Raw genomic sequence first — 20,146 nt, forward strand, 5'->3', positions numbered from 1 at the left:
CCGACTTTGAGGCAGTCCGGGATGGTGCCAGTCTTTAGGGAGCTGTTGATGATTTCACACCAGAGTGGCGCGAGGGTGCGTTTGAGGTCTTTGGCCATTTGGGAGGGGATGGGATCGAGGTTGTGGGAGGAGGGTTTGGAGGATGAGATTAGATCTCAGTTTCATGGACAAGGTCGAAGGAAGACCAGGTGTTAGCGTTGGGGTCAGTGGAGGTGGATTCTGTAGTTGTTGGAATGATGCTGGTAGACAAGGGAGGGCTGGTGTCTAGTGATAGTTCGATCCTGGCTATTTTATCGTTGAAGAAGGTGACGAAGTTGTCACATAGAGTTTTGGAGTGCTGTGCAAGGGCAATTGTTGGCTTGGATGTTTGTTTTTTGATGATGTCAAAGAGTTCTCTGGGTCTATTTTTAGCCTTGTCCAGCGCATTGCAGAAGAAGTTTGTTTTTTCGTTGTTGATACGGTTTTTGTACCCTCTTCGAACTTCCCTAAGTTCCCTGCGATGGATGGTGGAGGGGTTCTTTCTCCAGTGTCGCTCTGTGGCTCTGAGCAGCCTCCTCTCCTTGTTGATGTCCTTGTTAAACCAAGTTCTTGATGGGATGTTCCTTTGTTTTTTCCGTTTAAGGGGTGCCAGTTGGTTTAGGATGTTGGACGTGGTCGTGTTGTAGTGTGAGGTGAGTTCGGTAGCTGATAGTCCTACTGTGGAGATTGGTAGGGCGGAGGCTATTCTTTCTTCTAGTTCCGAGGTGTTAATTTGTGATAGGTTTCTGGACCATGTGGGGGGGGTTTCGGTGGGGGGAGAAGACTGAATCCCTTGGGAAAGTTGAAATATGATTAGGTGGTGGTCCGACCAGTCTACCGGGAGGATGTGGTTGATGGAGATTGCATCATGGCGGGCGATGATGGCGTCTAGGATCGCCCCTTTGTAGTGAGTCTCTTCTGTGCAGTGTTGGGAGAGGTTGTTGGAGTGCAGAAGATCGTTTAGGGATTTAATAGTGGTATTGTTCTTATTGTTCCAGTGTAGATTAAGATCCCCCAGAATGAGGGTGTTGGACTCTTTGAGAGAACAGTTGGCGATCAGGTTTGAAAGTTGCTCCGTGAATGTGGCGCTGTTACCTGGGGGATGATATAGTAGGTGGCATTGCGTTAAATGGTTGTCGCTGGTTTTGATGTTAGTTGTCAGGCATTCAAATGAGTTGTAGTCAAAGGCGTTAACTTCAGCCACCGAGAGGTCGTTCTTGTGGATGATTGCCACGCCTCCGCCTTTTTTATGGTTCTTTCTGTCTTTGTTGATGATGGAGTAGCCTGGTGGGACAAGCATGTCTAGGGTAGGTGATGAAGAGTCATTGAGCCATGTCTCCGTGATGAATGCTATGTCTGTGTTGTGGTTGAGGATGGTCTCTGCTAGCTCTGTGGAGTGTTTGGTGGCCGATCTGCAGTTTATGAGCAGGCAGTTGGTCCCGGGGTGGTCTTTTTTTTGTAGGTTCGGTGGGAATGGTGATGAGGGAGATCGGGGGTCTAGGGGGTCTGCGTGGGGGATTATCGTTTCTTAGACTGGTAATTACCTGAATCGAGGACTGGGTGGGTCGGGTGGTGAGGTTGGTGTAAGAGGCAGCCGTTTCGAGCGTGGGCCGGGTAGGGATGTTGATGTAAGAGGCAGCCGTTTCGAGCGCCTCTTCCCAGGTCATGGCTTTCTTCGCTCTGTTTGGTCTCCCGGCCACGGGCAGGGAGGGAGGTTGTGCGTTGGGGTGGAGATGTGGGTTAGTTTGGTTGGGGGGGTAAAGGTGTGGGGGGAGGTATCGGTGGGGGGGGTGAGGGCTGGTTCTTGGGGTTTTGGATGTGTCCAATCGAGAGGTTGGTGAGGATGAGGTTTAGGCCTTGAATTATGGTGTCTATTTGGTTTTCAATGCGGGTGAGGCGGCAGTGTGGGCCTTCTTGTTGCGTTGGGGGGCTGTTTTGATTGTGTTGTGTGTTAGGGTTGATCTGGGTGTCTGATAGGGCTTGAGGGATTGCTTAGGTCGTGGTTTGGGGAGGTGGAGAGTGGCGTTTGGGGGGTGGAGGGCGATTTATCTTGAGGGAGAGTAGGGGTTGGGTGTGGGAGGGCTTGGTGTTGGCCGTCTTGTCAGCTGGGTATTGAGGGGGGGTGGGCTGTCTTTGGAGTGCTTCAGGAGAGTGGACTGTGGAGGTGGAAGATGATGTGGCCTTGCTTATTGGGAGCTTGTGGGTGGATGAGGGATGTGTAGGGGAGACTGTACTCCTTGTGGGTGGTGTAGGGGTGTTGATCATCGTGTAGGGGTGGTGGTCTTGGAGGGCGTCCGGTGTGACAGAGTTTGCTAGTAGGGAGGGGAATAAGCGGTCAAAGGCCTCCAGGTTGGCATTGTTGGTTTGAATCAGGACTGTGCCATTGCTGCTGCACTGCGCCTCACACCACAGTAGGAGCTTTCACCTCTACCCAAAGCCAGTTTTCCAGTAGCCACCCACTTACACTGACCACTCAAATACTAACAATGCTCTCATCACCCCCTCCTAAAACACACCACACAAGCACCAAACACCCACATCCTATACCACGCCCCATAGCAAACCCGCAATCGCAAGCATGCTTCTAAACACACAGTCACTCAGCAAACAGGCAACCAAAATATGGGACCTGCTGAGCATCAACACACCCAACATCCTCTTCACCAGAGAATTGAAGCAACCCCTCAATGGCTCCCAACATCACCAAGGTAATCCCAGCTGGCTACAGGATCTCTCACAAGGACCGCCTCCACAAGCCAGGCGGAGGACTCACGATCATCTACAGGGAATCCATTAACTGCATAACATCCACAGAGAAAGCCACCCTATTCATGGAACACCTACACTTCAATCTGCAAATCGCTGAAAACTTCACCCTTGCCCACAGACCACCTGGACCACGAGCCACCTTTACAAACCCCATCGATTCCACAGCCTACATTCTCCTCAGTTACCTCAGCTTTCACCTGAAAGACAGATATGAACCCCTGCTCCACAATACTTAAAAGCTTAAGCAACATCGGACTCACCCACCTACACACATGGTCAAGCACCTGGGAACCCTCTCGGATGATAAGTGCGGGGGGAACTCTGTATTTCGGACACCTGAGCCTACCCGTGGGGAACCGCACCTGGGACGCTGCACCTCCAGTATCCTGGACAGGAGCCACTTCGCCACATCTGTGCGGTGTGTAACGCCGCCCGGGGCCATCGCTTTGTTGAACTGCTGCACTGCTTGGGGAGAGAGAGGTGAGAGGGAATCAGGGGTGGAGCGCTGCAGGGACTCGCATTCCCAGGAGTCCCTGCTTGACCTTTGTCATCTGGTCTGCGCCCCCTGACTGCCCCGCCTCCCGGACGGCAAACTCTTCAAAACCACTCGGCATCCCATGCACTGGGGGGAACTCTGTATTTCGGACACCTGAGCCTACCCGTGGGGAACCGCACCTGGGACGCTGCACCTCCAGTATCCTGGACAGGAGCCACTTCGCCACATCTGTGCGGTGTGTAACGCCGCCCGGGGCCATCGCTTTGTTGAACTGCTGCACTGCTTGGGGAGAGAGAGGATAGAGGGAATCAGGGGTGGAGCGCTGCAGGGACTCGCATTCCCAGGAGTCCCTGCTTGACCTTTGTCATCTGGTCTGCGCCCCCTGACTGCCCCGCCTCCCGGACGCCATTTACTACATATATTACAAGCTCTTGGCCACGCAGCACGGGATCACGCGGGAGCGCCGGGCTAAGCCCGGGCAAAGGGCGGGCCCTCTGTAGCCCTCAGAGGCCAGAGGAGACCGGACCGGGCCTGTCCCCTTGGTTCTTTGACTGTAAGGTAAAAGGTGTCACTTGGTCAGTTTAAAGCCCTCGTTATTTATTTGTTGTATTGCTTTTAAAGACTGTCCTGCGGATCGACTACCAACATGTCACCCAAGCTGCCTTCTAAGAGCTGTGTTATGCAGAGGAGCGAGGTCACTGGGCCCATGGATTGTTATCTAGAAAGGGTAACCTCAACTATCACCCATGAATTAGACAGATTAGAGCTACGCTTGCCCACAGACGACGTGTTTTGCAATCTCCCCGCAACACAGACGGCTGATGTAGTATACGGATCCACCTTGCTTGACGAACTGAACGCCCTTTGTAAGACCCAGTATGTCGCTGCAGACTATGTAACCGAGACACTCCACGCCCTGGTCAGCCCCTTAGTAACCCCACATGCCCAGTCCACCACGCCATTAATGATACACTGTAACACATCAGATGCTCTTTCTCCATCTCCGTCTGTAAAAGTTAACAGTAATAATGCTGAGCCTCTTCATATCCCACCCGCCAAAAGGAAGCGACACAAGACTACACGCTTCGGGGATGAAGCCAAACAACGAAAACTGTGTCCAAGCTCCCTAGCAACGACTACACCTATCCCGTCAGCGGCTAAGAGACATAATAGTTTAGATTCTCCTGCTCCTACTTCCCAGGCAATTTTATTGGACCTCATAGAACGGCTTGTTACTTCTATTATATCCCCACTGATAGCAAGGATAAATAGTCTGGGAGAAAAGCTCAGTGAGATTGAGACGAAAATTAGTCCCAGCATATCACTAATAAAGAACGTGGCAGAATCCAGTCAGGAACCCATCCTACCTGCCACTACGGCACACAAATTGGCTACTCAAAGCAATAATTGTGGGAATAAAACAATGGCTGAACATAGGGCAAATCGGAAAAATCAAAATGCAGATAGCCGATCCGTTATAACTACTACAACTCAGAGGCTCAGCCCCAAAGTAAGGTCAACACTAGCCTCAATTCCTCACACTGTCAAAGCCGACAGCAAAGGTATCAACTCCGGCAGAAGTGACCATATAAATTTACCCCCTATAGCCGCCCCTTTTGTATGTGTTCTCTCGGGCGTCCCAGAACTAAAGAAAGGAATACCGGAGAGACAGCATGACTTAAGAAATAAAGTCAGCTTTTGGCTAACGAAAAATAGACCTTTGCCACCTAATATTGACGGCACGATAGTAAGTGTAAGAAGGGTGGGTTGGTTGGGACCGCTCCCTAAGGACATTAAAGGGGACCTTGTCCTGGTAAGATTTAGAAATGAAAATGTAGTCCCCTATCTACAATCCTGGCAGCCCCAACTGGGAGATGGCCAAATATCTACATGGCAATTACATGACTTTTACCCTAGGGCGTGTTATCACACCCCGCCAAGACCAATAGTAGAAAGTAACCATCAGAGGGTCAGAAATGTATACGTACAATATGGTTATAAAATGCCGACTTCAAACCATTTTTACTTCCCCCGAATACATTAATTTAGACAGGGGAAGCCCCTAACTAATTTGATGTTAAACTTTGTAAAAAACTGTTTCTTTTTAACTGTGTAAATAATTATTTGTATCGAGATGTAATTATTGTGATTGTTTTTAATAATCTGTATGCTTTTATGATTTATATTTTTTAAATCGAATAAAGCTTAATTGAATTGAATTGAATTGATAAGTGCGCAATACAAATTGGCATAACATAACATCATATGCATAAACCCCCCCTTTGCTTCCTTGTCACCTGCAGACTAAATCCTACTTTATATTTGCTTCCTCTCTCTCTGTAGGCTCACTCCCTCTTACAACTGCTTCCTCACCCCAAGCAGGCCTCCATACAAGGGCTGCCTCACTTTCTGCAGGCTGAAACCTCCTTACATTTGCTTCCTCATCTCCAACATGAAGCCCCTAACATTTGGTTCCTTAAAACCTGTATGTTGATACCCCTAACATGCACTTCCTCACTGCCTACAGACTGAAGCCCCCTTACATTTTCGACCTTAACACCTATAGCCTGAAGCACCTTTCATTTTTGCTGTCTTACCACCTGTAGGCTGAGCACCCTTACATTTGCTTCCTCAACACCCACAGGCTGGGGACCCTTTATATTTGCTTCCTCACCACCTACAGACTGAAGTCTACTTATGCCTAGTGCCTCTGCTTCAGCCCTGCATACGTCATCAATGTTTCTTGCCAGGCAATGTATAAAGACTTCCATGGCACACTGACAAAGTGGTGTGGTACTCACAGGTGGGCAGGTAACATCAAGTAAAGAAGTAGCATTGGATACAGTGGGTATAACTGTCAACCTAAGGAAACTGGAGGCAGGGCAGCTCATTATGGATGGTTTGGATTCAGCAAATGAAACCACTCTTCCGCAGTCTCATCAACCCTTGCAATAACTGCTGTCATTATCTGTGCACCTAATCTTATTTCCACTTATTGCAGGTTCTTCCTGATGTACATCATCAACAAGGACGAAACGGAGCACACCGGGCAGGTACGTTTGAACAATGGGATGGGAAGCTTAAATTTATCGCTCACTCCATTTGAATTAAACACTAATCCCCCCCCCCCCCGTTCCCCTAACACCCAGTCTCCTTGCTACCGAGCACTTTGCCAGACTCGTTCTGCAGAATTATATCCTGGTCTGGAGGCCTCATGCCCACAAGACACTATTCCCACCCTGAACTGTTCACAACATGTTTTCACCCATCCAACCACTTTAAAGATTGGTATTTGCAGATACAACTTCAGGTAGGAAGGGGGTAAGAACTTACTGACGAGCAGGCAGGGTTTTGCTAGAAAAGTTCTCAGCTCTTCTGCAGCTCTCACCAGGTAGTGACTGTTCAACGTCCGCTTGATCTATGGAATCTAAATCCTTGGGTTCAGTGGTTCCTCCTAAATACTCAATTTTGGGGCATTAAGGGGAGTGACAGGTAGCAGCGATGGGCTGCCTACCTTTAGGGTGTTTACACCCTAAAGTAGTACGGGTGTCCAGCCCATGTACTCGTTATGGCTACCCTGTGCACTTGGGATATCTAAGGTGTTGCTTAGATTCCACAGGGGCATATCCATTCACGCAGATATGCCCACAGATGGAGTATAGTGCACCCTGCCTTAGGGCTGTAAGGCCTGCTTTAGGGGTGATTTACCTATACCTCATAACACAACATGTGTATTTGTAAAGCACACATTCATCACAACAGATATCTTGGCGCTGAATAACAGAGGTTTATTGATACGTAAACTCAATGGTACTCATTTCATCAACCTCAGGAGGATGAAAGGCTGAGTGGATCTGCAAGGATTTGAACCTGTGACCATGAGGTCGAACACAGGCCCCTATAGTGAACGCATTAGTCCACAAAGCCAATGGATGCGCAGGTGGTGCTTTAGTGGCATAACACACAGAGGTGTGTGCCATGTCTTTTCTTCGTTTTTCTCTGCACCAAGGCACGCAGGCAGCAATGGCAGTTTGCATGAGCTTGGTGAGAGGTCCCTTAGGGTGGCACAATTCATACTGCAGCCATTAGGGACCCTCCTTAGGTTCAATACCCTAGGTACCAGAGGTACCATTTACTAAGGGCTTCTATGGAGCCTAAAAGAGTGCCATTTGTGGCATTGTTCCAATTTAGGGAAAGACCACTGGTGCTGGGGACCTGGTTAGCAGGAAACCAGCACACTTTCAGTCAAAGTTGCATCAGATACAAGGCAAAACGTGGGGGGTAACCATGTCAAAAAGGGCACTTTCCTACCACCTGTTTCTTGGATGATAAACCAGATCATGTCCCTTTGGCACAGTTTGCCTATATTATCCTATGGTGGTTTAGTGTCAATATGGCTTAAATTTAACCTGTAGCTCTTATACATCACAAGAATAGTATACTTGTGATGTACCAGTCATATACAACACAATGTAAGGTGTACACCATAAGATATATTACAGACACACAATGGCATAAATCAGTTATTAATTTAAACAAGGAAAAGGGAAACCCTAAACTAAAGAAGCCCGTTGATATACAGACTGTATTCTCAGCGATAATCCTTTTGGAAGTAAAACGTACCTTAAACAGCCTATGAAAACTGCCTTTAAATTCTTTGTAATTTTTCCCAGTTCTGAGACTCCTGTAAAGCGTGACACATACAAGGTGAAACAGACACACACACAATGTATGAACATTAAAGTGTGCGATTAAGTATAATTAAGTGTGGGCTAAAGTCTTGCTTTTAGGAGTGAGCTTTGCAGTTTCCACTTTCTCTGTCTACCAATCCTTCCACTCATGCAGCCACAATTTTGAATTCTCTGCTTGCATGATTTCAGGGGGGCTGGGCATAGACCTAGATCATGTTTGTATTCACTAATCTTAATGTTTATATGTAAAGCACAGGCATTTTCACTTAGGAGCCTCTTGGCGCTAGTATAGCGCAACCAGTGGGACATACAAAAGCTATATTGTAAAGTCATTTTCTAAAGGAAACCAGGAATCAGTGACCCATAGAGGCAAAAAGAAAGTTAAAGACTAAGGGCCTGATTAAAATGCTATTCAGGCTGACTGTCCGACTGCCACAGCACTGATCCGATTTCGACGGTCGAGGACGGGAAAGGTTCCCCACTGTATTACGATGCAAACGCTACTACCTCAGTGGCCTCATCTACGGTGGTGGACATACCCCCTGAATATGTTGCTGCAAGTGCATGCACAATCACAGGAAACATGCTATGTACACACATGCATGACATGTGGAGATATGCCCAGTGCAACATGTACCCCATTGCTGGAGTGTGACAATCTATGCACTGTCCAATCAATGGGGATACATGCCACCTGTGGACTTACCTGCATCCCTGCACCCACAGGGTCATTGTCTTTGGGGTTCAGCTGCTGTGGTGTAGGGGGACCTGGAGATAGGGATCCACACCGGAGACTGTTGGGGAGAAGCGGATTTGAATATGCACCTCAAATTCACAGTTTCCGATGACTCAAGACGGACAGTCGGACCACCAAGGTCAGGTCGTCGGAAACACACATCAAATCCAGATGGCTGCTGGAGATCCCTGTCCTCTGCCCTTATAGATGCTGTTTTTCTCCTACCACCATCTCGGCGGTCGGAGTTGGCGGTCTTTCAGTGGTTGGTCGGAGTACAGGATGCATTCATTATAACCCAGCGGTCGGACCGACCGCTTACGACGAGATAGCAGTGGTCGGACCACCATAGGTAGGACCATGGAAGCAGGTCCGACCGGCATCGTGGTCAGGCCCTTAGAGTCAAGGATGATTACATCTCGGACCACTTTCCTGGATGCTGGAGTTTTGAGATGAAGTGATGGTCTAATGGACATACAGATGTCCAGAAACCATCTGCTGGCCCACTCAAAAAAAAACTGTGAATGGCCACTGAGTGGCTAGGGGATATGTGTCAAGTTTGAAAACTATGTACTAGCTGGTGTGGGCTGCCTCCCTTACAATCCAGAAAGAGTTAGAGTAGGAGAGTGTGGGGCCACCTCCTACAACCTTTACCTCTGGAATAAGTGCAGGTGTAATCTAGAACATCCACACATTGGCTGCAGACATTCAGTCCTTGAATCACAATGCTTTGGTACATACATACTCACCAATAATGAGTGTGGCCTCAGTATTAGACAGCCAAAAGGACTGCCAAATGGTGAAGAAAGGCTAAACATAATAGAGGAGAGGTCATACCCCGTGGGTCTCGGCATCACGGGAAGGGGGGTGAGTTGAAAATGGAGGCAACACATGATTTAAGGATTTGACAAGAAGGAACTCAACCAGTCCAGATGAGTACCTCCAGCACCATGATAGCCTGGGCTACTGCTCAATATATTCTGGTTAATGGAAAATAAAAAAAAACATTGGCAAAGCCAATAGATCTCGTCTACGCAAGAGCTATTGGCTTTGCCAATGCGTTTCAGCCATGTTGTACACCAGCTTGGCTGCTATTCAACATGGCTAAAAGCTACTGACATTGACCAGAAGGGCGCGGAGTGGAGTGTTGTGGTGTACAGTAGCGCTGTGTGGAGTGGAGTGGCGTAGAGTGGAATGTGGTGAAGTGGTATAGAGTGCCATACAGTGGAGTGGCGTGCAATGGAGTAGAGTGTCGTAGACTGGAATGGAGTAGAGTGCCATAGAGTACAGTGGCATAGAGTGTTGTAGAGTGAAGTGTCAGAGTGGAGTGGCATAGTGTGTCGTAGAGGGAAGTATCAGAGTGAAGAGGCATAGAGTGCCGTAGAGTGGAGTGTCGTAGAGTGGAGTGTCGTAGACTGAAGTAATGTTGTAGAGTGGCATAGACTAGAGTGTCGTAGAATGTCAGAGTCATACAGTGGCTTGGAGTTGTGTAGAATGGAGTAAAGTAGAGTCGAGTAGTGTAGAGTGTGACAGAGTGCAGTACACTTTAGTATAGTGTTGTAGAGTGAAGTGTTGTGGAGGAGTGTAGAGTGTAGTAAAGTGTCAGAGTTTCATGGGGTGGAGTGTCATAGGGTGGAGTGTCGTAGAGCGGGGTGTCATAAAGGGGAGTGGAGCGGTGTGGAGTAGAGTGTCATAGTGTGGAGTGGCGTGGAGTGGACTAAAGTGGTGTAGAGTTGAGTAGAGTGTTTTGTCGTAGGGTGGAGTTTTGTAGAGTGGAGTTGGCACAGAGGGGTGTATGGGTGTGGTGAAGTGTGGAGTGGCATAGAGTGGAGTAGTGTTGTAGAGTGGATGGGCATAGAGTGGAGTAAAGTGTCACAGTGGAGGGGAGCAGAGTGGCGTGGAGTGGAGTGGAGGCTATTCGCGAGTGCCTGGATGGAGGTGGCAGAGCGGTCCTGATACTACTTGACCTCTCTGCTGCCTTCGATACGGTGCCGCACGCCCAGCTCCTTACCCGACTGTCTGCTGTGGGCATCGCGGGGCCAGCACTGGACTGGTTATCGTCCTTTCTGCAAGATAGATCGCAGGAGGTCTGGATGCCTCTCTTTTCATCTACCCCAAAGAGGCTTACGACTGACGTCCCGCAGGGGTCCACGTTAAGTCCCCTTCTTTTTAATGTTTACCTGACCCCTTTGATCTACCTTGTTGAACAACTAGGGGCCAAAACAATGGCCTACGCTGACGATACTCAGCTCCTGTTTACTTGGCCTAAGGACAATCTTGACACATCGTCAGTCCACCATTGTCTATCTTCCATTTTTCGCTGGTTAGCCCTTGCCCAGCTAAAATGTAATGAAGAAAAATCTGAGGTCCTCTTTTACGGATCATTTCCTGACAATTTTAGGGACCTCCTATGGCCTCCAGACTTGCCCTCTCCTAAAAACATGGGCCGCCCTGCAAAAAATCTTGGGGTCTGGTTTGGGAGTAACCTAAAATTTGAAGAGCACATAAAAAAACTAACGGGCATTTGCTTTGGTACTCTCAGGGCTTTACGTAGGTTTTTTCCTCTCCTTCCGAGAGAAGCAAATGAAACTGTTTCGCGAGCCTGATTTTGTCAAGATTATGCGAATGCCCTCTATAGTGGCCTTCCTGCCTACCTGATTCAGAGGCTCCAGTTGATCCAGAATTCTGCTGCACGCCTTTTGTTGCAACTTCCCAGAAGATCCAGCGTCCGGTCTCACTTGCTGAGTCTCCACTGGCTACCCGTGGCGCACAGGATTCTGTTTAAAACTTTAGTGCTTGCGTTCAGAGCAATTCATCAGACAGGCCCCAGTTATTTGAGGAAAAGATTTGCCTTATACATCCCATCCCGTTCCCTTCGGTCGGAGAATCAATGCCTAATGGCTGTCCCAAGATTCAAATATGCCAGAATAGGAGGACAATCGATCTCAGTTAGGGCGGCAAGGGCCTGGAACGCCCTCCCTCTCACACTTAAATCGGTTCGGTCAATCAAGATTTTTAATAAAAGACTTAAAACCCATTTGTTCAAACTCTGTTATTAGGCACCTGACTCCGATTTCTTTATCTTTCTCTCCCCCTAACAGCCTGCTTGTATCTTACACCCCGCGCCAGGATACTATCTCAGTAATTGAGCGTGCTACAAAAGCCTTTAATAAATAATAATAAAGTGGAGTGTCATAGGGTGGAGTATTATAGGATGAATTGGCTCAGAGTGGCGTATAGTAGAGTGGAGTGGTGTAGTGTTGAGTGGCATAGGGAGGCATAGAGTGGAGTGCAGTAGAGTGGAGTAGAGTATTGCAGAGTTGAGTGTCAGAGGTGAGTGTTGTGGAGTATCAGAGTGGAGTGTCGTATAGTAGCATAGAGTTAAAAAGGGGAGAGTGGCACAGGGTTGAGTGGCATAGAGTGGAGTAAAGAAGAGTGGAGGGACAGAGTGGAGTAGAGCATCAGGATGGAGGTGCATAAATAGTTGTAGAGTGCCTTGAAGGAGAGTGTAGTGGTGTAGAATGGAGTATGCATGGTGTGGTAGCACACTGCCATTACAGACAACACATTTTCAATTGAAATTACCATTACATTTGCACATATACAATTTTACTGATAAAACTATACAGCGCTCAACGGTAATGTGTGGAAATCAGCATCACCTAGTGTCGTGATTTGTGATTGTGTTAAAGTATTATTTTTTTTACCACAGTTAAGAATTACAATAAAAGTACTTAATTTGTGCTTTCCTAATTCTGACATATTCTAAAATATTTGTACAGTTCATTTACTGGCATTTAAATTCCGTTGTGAGCTAGAAAAAGATAACCTCCTACAGCCTTTGCCATCCTCTGTACCCAGCAAGATTGTCACATAAATCCTCTCACTTAGCAGTCAGAGAAAGAAAATTAAAGCTCAACCTCTCTCAGAAGACAGAGCCTAACATTTGATCTCTATATATACATACACACACACTCATATATATATATATATATATATATATATATATTTAATAAAAGGCTTGTTAATTGCTCTTTCACTTCTGAACTCCAGCACAGTTATTTTGGGGGTGCTTCGGCATCCCTCATTCTCTCTCTTCCAACACCTATGACATGGGTGAAAAAGTTTAAGTAATGCTATTGGTAAATAGGACTGACCAAAATAAACTTGTAGACAGAACATTGTTCCTCTAGGGCATGCAAGACTGATGATCAAAGTGGCAAAGGTAAGTAGAATCAGTCAAGCAGAAAGATAGGAGGTAGGAAACTGCTTCCAAGAAATGCAGCACGTTGTGTCCATCAAGAGTTCCCAGAAAGCGAGCACTTGTGGAGCAAGGCAAGGAGCCAGTCAAGGAGGTGGTAAACAGGCTATGCACCATGGGAGGAACAAAGGCATCCTGGACAGCCTAAAACAAATACAGCTAGCAAACTGAAAGCAAGCAAATGTGAGTTACTAAAAAACAAAGCCAGTGGTAAGCAATGGGCAGAATGCATTCCCAGGAAAGCATTCAGGTGTCCCCAAGAAGTCTTTTAGACAACGGTGCTGTCTGGTAGGCTTGGACCTAAAAGGCAGACACACCATACAGGGTAAGAGAAGACCACCGTCGGTCACCTCTAAGAGATCTTTAAAACCGAGATGGGAACAGATTACGTATAACCCATAGAGCAGGACTTAGTCTGGAAGAGGTGAGTAAATCCGAGTTGGTAGTGCACAATGACAAATTCACCATTACACAGTGCTAACAAGCAGATGCTGCTCCACGTGGAGACACCTTCAGCTTGGTTTGCTCACATGCAATTATCGGACTGCGTCCCTCTACGGCTGTCCCAGTCCTCTCATTAGAAGTCACAGCTGCCCCTTTGTCTGACCGCAACACATTGTTTCTCACAACACAAGCTCCTATTCACCAGGTTTCTTTCTGTCAAGAAGCTTCACACAGCAGCTGACCTAAACCCTTCAAAGATTTTTTCCAAAAAGGCGGTCCACACAAATGTGGTGGCTTCCAAATGCACAAACGAGCGGCTCCATTTGAGGACACCTACCTCTGAAGTGAAATGCCAAAAGGGACACGTTCGCGACACTTTCAGATGGGGTCAACCACCGCATTGCGGGATAATAGGCGACATCCACTCCCTCTTTAGCTTTTAACAAAAAAAAAATGCTGTGCGCCGTAATCTAGTTATTGTAGCTGAAAGGTCACCTGCCAAGGGACGGCTGGATTTTCCTTTGTTGATTCCCTGTCATGTTTTCACACTGTTTCTCCTTCGCGCACATCTCACCGCCCTTTTCCTCTAATGGGGAAGAGTCAAATCTGACAGATCTGCCTCTAGAAACAGCAAGACAAAGACACAGAAGATGAATAAATACCCAGGAAATTGTCTTTTACTACCCAGTCTTTTGAGGCTCATCCAAGCCCCCTCGTTACATGTTTTCACTAAGATAGGTGGAGGGGGGAGGGGGGAGCCATGACAACTTTTCTGTACACGCCACCTCAGTCTCAGAGCTGCTCTTGTGAGCAGCCTTTGTGTCCCCCTGAAGACTCACATGGTCCAGTCCATCCCATCTCCTGCAAACTGGTGAGTTCAAGAGGGTCAAGTGTGTGGGTGGGATCGGATGCATGCAAAGTGGCAGCAGGAACAGACCATCAAGCTTACCGAGCCCCCCTTTCGTCATCCTACTTCAGCAGTGAAAACCTACCCTCTCACGTTCACTGCCTGAGCGTCCTGAAACCATCCAGACGTTTTGTAATAGGTCCTTGTGGCTGCTTGTAAAGCTGAGTGCAACTCTTCTGAAGCCTAAAAGTGCTGAAAGGTGGATAGGCTAGGAGGTGCCAGGTGAGAGGCAATAAGTCACTGGAAGGGTATTGTGACTAGAAAGAGCAGAGCCAAAATAGTCCTACTATACGGGCTGGCGGAATGGTAGTGCAGTGTGGGTAGACTGAGTTAGGCATCTGGTTAGGCATTCGGAAGGTAGGATCAGAATAGGCAAGCCGTTGGCTAGAGAGAGGAGAGGGTGAAATGGGAACTCGAGCTAACTGGAAGCAGGCTGTGCATGTTCGAATGTCCGGTGAGATCATTTGAGCTCCTCAGAGCATCACAAATGAACAGTTGGTTCCTAGAGGGTTCCTTGGCCTGTACACTTTCATCCATTCACAGTGCTGCCCGTGTCCAGATACATCACACACCTCCCAGCTGTGCTAACACATCCGCCTGTCACCTCCCCGTTCAGTCCCACCTACCTCCCCGTCATTCAGAATCCTGCCTGGCTCTCTAGGCACATTCACATTTCTGCACACCATCCTGACGTAGTCATGGACGTAAATCCCCACCCAATACATACGTTTCCAGTCCAGCTAATTTTTCAGTCACATTCACCGACCGGCTCATCTCCTAGATGCATTTCCCAGCCCTGTATACCAGATAGATGTATTCATAGTCCAGGTCACCTCACGGACATAGTCCAGTCCCACCACCCGAGCACTTTCACAGTCCCACTCCTCGTCTGAACCTTCTCATTATTTGGCTTCCTTAGGAGAACTCTAGCTTCTATTTGTTCTGCTATCCTCATCCCTGGGATCTTAGACAGATCTGGGCAGCTACGCTAAGTTTAAGCAATTAAAAACAGAGCTTTTCCACTTTATCACACTGTGTAGACATACGATATTGGGATATATCACCAGAGTGTCTACTGGGATTCGACATACTAAGCATACTAAGTACCTAAAGCTAGCCCCCGCTGTACGCCAATCTGCCCAGAGGGTGAGAAGATGGTTCAGACCCCACACTGTCCACTCCTGAGCCTCTCTGGAAAGTAACTGACAAAAGTTGAGATTATGGTGGGGATTCTCGGTCTTAGTATCCAAATACAGCTCCTGTCAGGTGCGTAGTCCTAGAGCATGTGAAGACACCAACCCCCTCCTATGTACATTTCAAAGCATGAAACAACCTGCACCTACATGGGGCCAATGCATTAAGAGTAAAAGTGGAAGAGGGGTGTTGGTTGGATCTGCTGTCTACGGTTAAGACAGTATTACATATTTACTTTTTTTTTTAAAGCGCACAATCACTCATAAGGGGCTCTAGGCGCTGGGGGCCACGAGAAGATTAAGCAAGCTATTGCCCAGAGTCACATGGTGCCGGGCTAATCTGCCGCCGGGGATCGAACCGTGATCCCCAGATTCCGGAGTCAGTCGCCCCGGCCGAGGCGCCACACCTCTTCCCTAAATTAAAGTGTCAACCCAACCATGTCGTCAGGCGTGTGGAGCTTAACCATACAGTGTCATCATGGTGTTATTCTAAATCCCCACTGCTTTGAGTCTGAACAGTTATGCCAAGTAAAGCAGCCCTATCGTCCCCAAAACACACACAGCCAATATACAAGCTACTTTTAGAAGTGATTCAGCTCCTTAAACAAATTCCCATTTATCAGGACATGATAACATGCTTGTACTTCTTCCCTCCTTCTAGGAATCCTTTGTCTGGAAGATGTACCAGGAGAGATGTTGGGATTTCTTCCCAGCCGGCGACTGCTTCCGCAAGCAATATGAGGATCTGCTGGGATAAGCTGTCTGCTGTGGCCAGAAAGAAATTGAGTTGCTGAGAAGAAGAATCATTTCCAGTATGATGAGACTCCTGTTACATTTGTGTCAGAAAACAAGATCTATTTAAAGAAAACTCAACATCCAAACGTAAAAAAAAGGACTTTACTGAAAAGGAAAAACAACAATCAATTTTGTACTGAAAATTTATGGCTGTACCCAAAAACAGAAGGTTTGATCTTCAATGTTCCCTCTGCGAACGACCATGGTTTGGCCTATAAGGCCATGGATTGTATCGCCGACCTCAGCATTTCACGTAAACGAGGCAGTCTACAGTGAAAATAAGGGCTAACTGACTGAGCCTCTAATGCACAACAATACTGAACACTCGGAAGGACTTGAGTGTCGGGGACAGCGCCTCAGTTACGATTCGCGATCAATACCCCAGGGTATATCTTAATGAATGTAAACAGATGCATCCTGAAAAAGCCTTAGATGGTTACGAAAAAAACTGTAGAGACTAGTGAATGGTTTCTAAACACTTTATCAACCGTGGAGAAATCAATAAGTGCCTTACTTGTCGGGAGACGTAGCTATGCAATATTTTCTTTGTTAGTATTTCAGATGAAAATTTCAAACTAGTTTAAGTTGTGCTGCTTGTCCCTTCTTCCCATCTGACCCCTCCCCCTTCCTTCCCGCCCTGTTGTATGACACGAGACCGGCTTTGAAGGTCGCCAACATGGCCGCCATCAGTAGTAACAGTTTTGCTGGGTACTGTTACAGAAGGGCACCATGGCTGGCTGAAGGTCTCCGAAAGGAATCAATGCCAAAATTAAGCACTGCTTTCTGTCCATTGGGAAGTGCTATAGAGAAGCTGCTACCTTTATGCATTTTTCTTCAGAGACAATAAAGTGCCCACTGCAATAAACCGAAGTTGAAACTGTGGAAGCTTTTATTTTTATAGGGTTTTAATTCTACTTATTATAACCGATTTCCTTTTTACAGCAATACTGACAACGCTATTATCCGCCATAAAATGAGCAGGTTTGTGTTTTTTGTGTAATGCACATGACTCACTTATTGCCACAGAGAATTGTTTTTTCCAGAGTGAGGCCGCTTATGTACTTGTGATGTTTCCTGTTCCTTTCCTTATGATTCTATGAGTTAATGTTGCAAACCATATACATATATATATATATATATAAAGCACACACTGAATTTACTTATGCTATTTATAAAATAGGTATTTTTATTACTCCTGCAGTGGTAAGATCAAAGGCAATCTGGATTTGTTTGTGTTGTGCGCATCTTATCCACACCGGTCTGCAGTGGGCGTTCAACCCACTCAGCTAGCTTACTGACTAAGCCTGTTTCATTTCACAATCCATCCATTCTTGCAGTCAGTTTAAATCTACAGCCACCTGCCTGGCATCTGTTTCTTAGACTACCCCCATGCCTAATTCATGCATGTGCCCAGAGGTACTGACCTACATGTATATTTTGAGACTTTATCACTTGAATCGTAGGCAGTAGTACCGGTTCTGCTGTGAGATATATCCACAAAGCTAAGGCGTGGTCTGGAACTATCCGCGTTCTCCCAAACATTAGGTAGAAGCACACCCTACAAACCAAACAACATATACAACTGCTTATAAATCACATGAAGAAGTCAAAGGTGAACAAGTGCATCAAATAGTGCAAACGTCGGAAAATTAATCTTGTGGGATTAAATCTACATTTGGAGCAAATGTAGGCCTATATGAGTATCAATGGTGTACTATTACATGAGTACGCATGCAGGATTTTCACCATGTAGAAAGTTCTACATAGGGAAATGTGACTACTTTGAATTAGCGTTAACGCTCTTTAGGTCTCGCCTTTTCCATTCCGCAGGAATGGAAAATGGAGAGAATTCTAGTGCTCAAAATACTCGTCAAACTAAGGCTTTTTTCTGTGCAGTTTTCTTCGAGTTCACGTGAATCACGTGACCAAACAAGCACGCTTATCAGCCTCCCTCCCTCCCTCCTAATTGCATTTTTTCACGGCCGCCACCACATCAAAGGGCTTCTCCCAGCATGTGCTCTGCGGCTTCTCCTCCCCTAATTATTCATTGCTGGCCGGCTGTACTTTCAGTTTCCCGGCCGCTCTTGTTTCCCTAATTCTCTCTCACGCTATCACGTGCCCTCTCTTGTACTGTTTTCTCTCTCAGCTCCCTCTTTCTCTATATCTTTATGTGTCAACTGTGTCTCTCTCCGGATTATTTGCCTACCCGTTTGTTTCATTTCAGTTTGTCTGTCTTATTCGTCCCTTTGTTTTCTTTCATCATATGTGCCAGACTGTCACCCCTCATCGCTCTCTTTTCTGTTTTCTGCATTTGCTTGTTATTCATGGCTGGCCGGCCGTACTTTCAGTTTCCCGGCCGCTCTTGTTTCCCTAATTCTCTCTCACGCTATCACGTGCCCTCTCTTGTACTGTTTTTTCTCTCAGCTCCCTCTTTCTCTATATCTTTATGTGTCAACTGTGTCTCTCTCCAGATTATTTGCCTACCAGTTTGTTTCATTTCAGTTTGTCAGTCTTATTCGTCCCTTTGTGTTCTTTCATCATATGTGCCAGGCTGTCACCCCTCATCGCTCTCTTTTCTGTTTTCTGCATTTGCTTGACTCTTTCACTTCCGAGCTTATTAAAGCATAACCCAAGACAGAATACAAACCACTTTATCCATTAGCATTATCCTTTTTATGAAATGTATTAATCTACTTGAAGTTGTGCGGGGCACTCCGAGAGGTAATGAGGTGTCAGCATCTGCTGGGGACCGAAGAGGCTTCCTCCTCTCAAGACACAGACGATCCTCAATTAACTGAGCGCCAGCAAAAGTGGGCTGGGACCGACTCCATTAAACCCTTCAGATGCTTGAGAAGAATCGATGTAATCATTTCATACAGCTAATACCCAGTGAGGGATGCGCGCGCATGCGGCTATGCAGACGACGTGCAAGAGAGGCCCGGAAACAGGAACGCGTGAAGATCCTTACAATGAGACACAGCGTTAAACTTGCAATAAAAAGAATAAAAAAAAAAAAAAAAGAGACACAGCGTTAATAGGTGCGCGTGATGTGCAAGGATATTATGATATGCAGTGAACCTTCCATAGTTACTATTAAACATGCATCTTTCCCTATGCAGACATGCACAAACAGTGGAAACAAGTACGGTGTTGTTGGCCAATACACTGACTGAATACGACCATAAGCATCAAACAAACAGAAAGCCACAACCTCAGCAACCACCAAAGAAAATGATGGTTGCAAGCATATCCAGGTCCTTTGAAGTTCGTGTCAGTGCTCATAACACAGCAGGAGCAGAGGCTGAGATCAGTCCTTGGGACTGCCTGCTGCTGGGCAACGAGAAGGCACTCAAATATCAATAAAGACTATTAGATGGCAATCAGCAGTTGAACTAAGCCAGAACACAATTTGCAGTTTTTTAGAGGTTTCTCACTTCAGAAGGTTTGCTGGTTTGTGGCCAACTAATTATGTCATTTGTATAGCTTATTTTTGGGCCATTTATTAAAGTCGTTTTTCCATCACTAAAACTTTCACATAGTCATTTTGGCTAGCCTCCACACAACCACACACCCAACCACACACACAACCACACACCCAACCACACACACAACCACACCACACACACAATCTCACACACAACCACACACAACCACACACACAACCACACACAACTACACACACGCAACCTCACACACACAACCCCACACACAACCCCACACACCCACACACACCCCCAAACACCCACACAAGCCCACACACAACCCCACCACCATACACGCATACAACCACTCACACATACAACCACCCACACATACAACCACTTACACATACAACCACC

The 20,146-nt window shown here is 46.8% G+C and overlaps 1 protein-coding gene across 5 annotated transcripts in view; it reads left to right on the plus strand.

Annotated features, from left to right (window-relative positions):
* The window catches only part of RYR3 (ryanodine receptor 3), a 1,864,151-nt gene extending 1,846,974 nt beyond the window's left edge, over positions 1–17,177 (plus strand). For all 5 annotated transcript variants that reach the window (XM_086937034.1, XM_086937032.1, XM_086937031.1 and 2 more), the window contains 2 exons: positions 6,285–6,336; positions 16,174–17,177. In XM_086937034.1, the coding sequence (XP_086793160.1) occupies positions 6,285–6,336; positions 16,174–16,269 (148 nt within the window). In that variant the 3' untranslated portion in view covers positions 16,270–17,177. The remainder of the gene's footprint in view (positions 1–6,284; positions 6,337–16,173) is intronic.
* Positions 17,178–20,146: the final 2,969 nt, after the last annotated feature.

Source organism: Lissotriton vulgaris, chromosome 9, assembly GCF_964263255.1.
Source record: "Lissotriton vulgaris chromosome 9, aLisVul1.2, whole genome shotgun sequence".
NCBI lineage: Eukaryota > Metazoa > Chordata > Amphibia > Caudata > Salamandridae > Lissotriton > Lissotriton vulgaris.